Here is a 1,708-nt window from a genome sequence, read left to right on the forward strand (position 1 = left end):
CAAAATAAGTATAAATAAGTATTTTTATTTGTGTACAAGCTGTTTAGATTGTCAAAAAGCCTGTGTTTTTAGGGTTATTAACGAAGTTCGTGTCCTCAGACCAGTAATATTTGGGGTCACAAGTTTTTACCATCGATATTTTGTGGGTCAGAAGATAAAAAGTTTGGGAACCACTGGCATACAGAGTAACAGCAACACTAAAGCTGAGGTAAATTTGGTCAAAAACAGACCTGCAGATGCCTGTAAAGCCAAATGGGATATATTTTCCTGCAGCAAAACTGCACAGCTACATACATCTGCCGGCACCGCCGCCATCTTGTGCGGTACGGGGAAACACGTGTTACCGTGTTAGAGGTGGATGCTAACTTTAGCTAAAGCTAGCTGGAGCAGGCAGGTGCAGCAGGTGAGGAGATTAAAGTGATTTTGTAAAGTTGTGAAGTTATTTTGAATAAACTCCACCTGCTCTGATCTTTATGCTGATTAGAAACCAGATTCTGATCCAAATCTAAAATAAACCCATGAGACCAGCAGAGCTGCAGCACTGTCTTTTCCTGACCTTGGATGGAAAAACTAACAAGTTAACCAGTTTATTTTCAGCTTGTTCACGTCTAAAAAAACACAGTTAGGCTGAACTGAGTCCAGGTTCTGTTGATCGCTCAGACAAAAGAACAAACGAGGAGCTGCTGCAGGTTCTATAAAATACTGAAGTCCAGACGGGCTGAACTGGATCAGAAAAAAAACAAAACAGAAAGGGTTGTAAAAGAGAAGAAAAAACACACTGTTGTCTTTTGTCTGATTCTGTGAAGTCAAAGATTTAAAGTCCTGTTTGAAGGTTACCTGAAACGCCTCCATGATGCTTTTACTTTGAAATCTGAAACAGCCAATCAGACGGCTCCTCTCTGATGGACACAAAACATCATGAGAATAAAAAAACAACAACCTAATTTAGCTTCTGAAAGAGTTTATTTATCACACAGCTGGATTCAAAGCACCAACATGCTAAATATTCTGTTTCTGGTCCAAATGAACCCTTGATAGACCGGTTGGAGGAGGACCACCTGCAGGAGCCAGAACCCTAACACTGGACATTCAGCTCCTACATCTCCGTCTCGATGGACGGGGGTCTGTGCTCCGACACCTCTCCTCCTTGTTCTGCCTCTGACTCCAAGGCCTCTGGAGGTGGGTCAGGATCAGGGTCTGAGCTGCTCAGGTCAGGGGGGCTCCATGAAGTAGTCTGGGTCACATGACTGTTACGTACAAAGAGACAAGAGAAGAAAAGTTTCTTAGAGAACCTGAACTTCCTGTCTTTGACTTTAAGGACTCTGACCTGTGGTCAGGATTAATTTAACCCTTCAAGTCAGAACCAGACCCGGTTTAGATTTACTGGGTTATGGGGTGCCGTTTGTAAAGTTACGCAGTCAAAAATTACCACTAATATTTTTTGTTTTATTTAGCCTTTTATGAGAAAAAAAGAACAGATTTATTTTTCAAAGTCCATTTTTCACCAAATGATTCATGCATTTATAAATGTCATGGTTTATAAATTAAATATTTAACTTACAAATTAAATATTTAGTTAACAAGCTTAATACAACGGGTGAAATAAGTATTAAACACGTCACCATTTTTCTCAGTAAATATATTACTAGAGGTGCTAATGACATGAAATTTTCACCAGATGTTGGTAACAACCCAAGTGATCCATACA

At 39.9% G+C, this 1,708-nt stretch overlaps 1 protein-coding gene across 1 annotated transcript in view; it reads right to left on the minus strand.

Annotated features, from left to right (window-relative positions):
* Positions 1-984: 984 nt before the first annotated feature.
* The window catches only part of stxbp4 (syntaxin binding protein 4), a gene marked incomplete at its 5' end in the record, with an annotated part of 28,210 nt that continues 27,486 nt past the window's right edge, over positions 985-1,708 (minus strand). The window contains 1 exon segment of the mRNA XM_014023353.1: positions 985-1,247. Coding sequence (XP_013878807.1) covers positions 1,097-1,247 — 151 coding nt within the window.

The sequence above is a fragment of the Austrofundulus limnaeus genome, unplaced genomic scaffold, assembly GCF_001266775.1.
Source record: "Austrofundulus limnaeus strain Quisiro unplaced genomic scaffold, Austrofundulus_limnaeus-1.0 Scaffold364, whole genome shotgun sequence".
Lineage (NCBI taxonomy): Eukaryota > Metazoa > Chordata > Actinopteri > Cyprinodontiformes > Rivulidae > Austrofundulus > Austrofundulus limnaeus.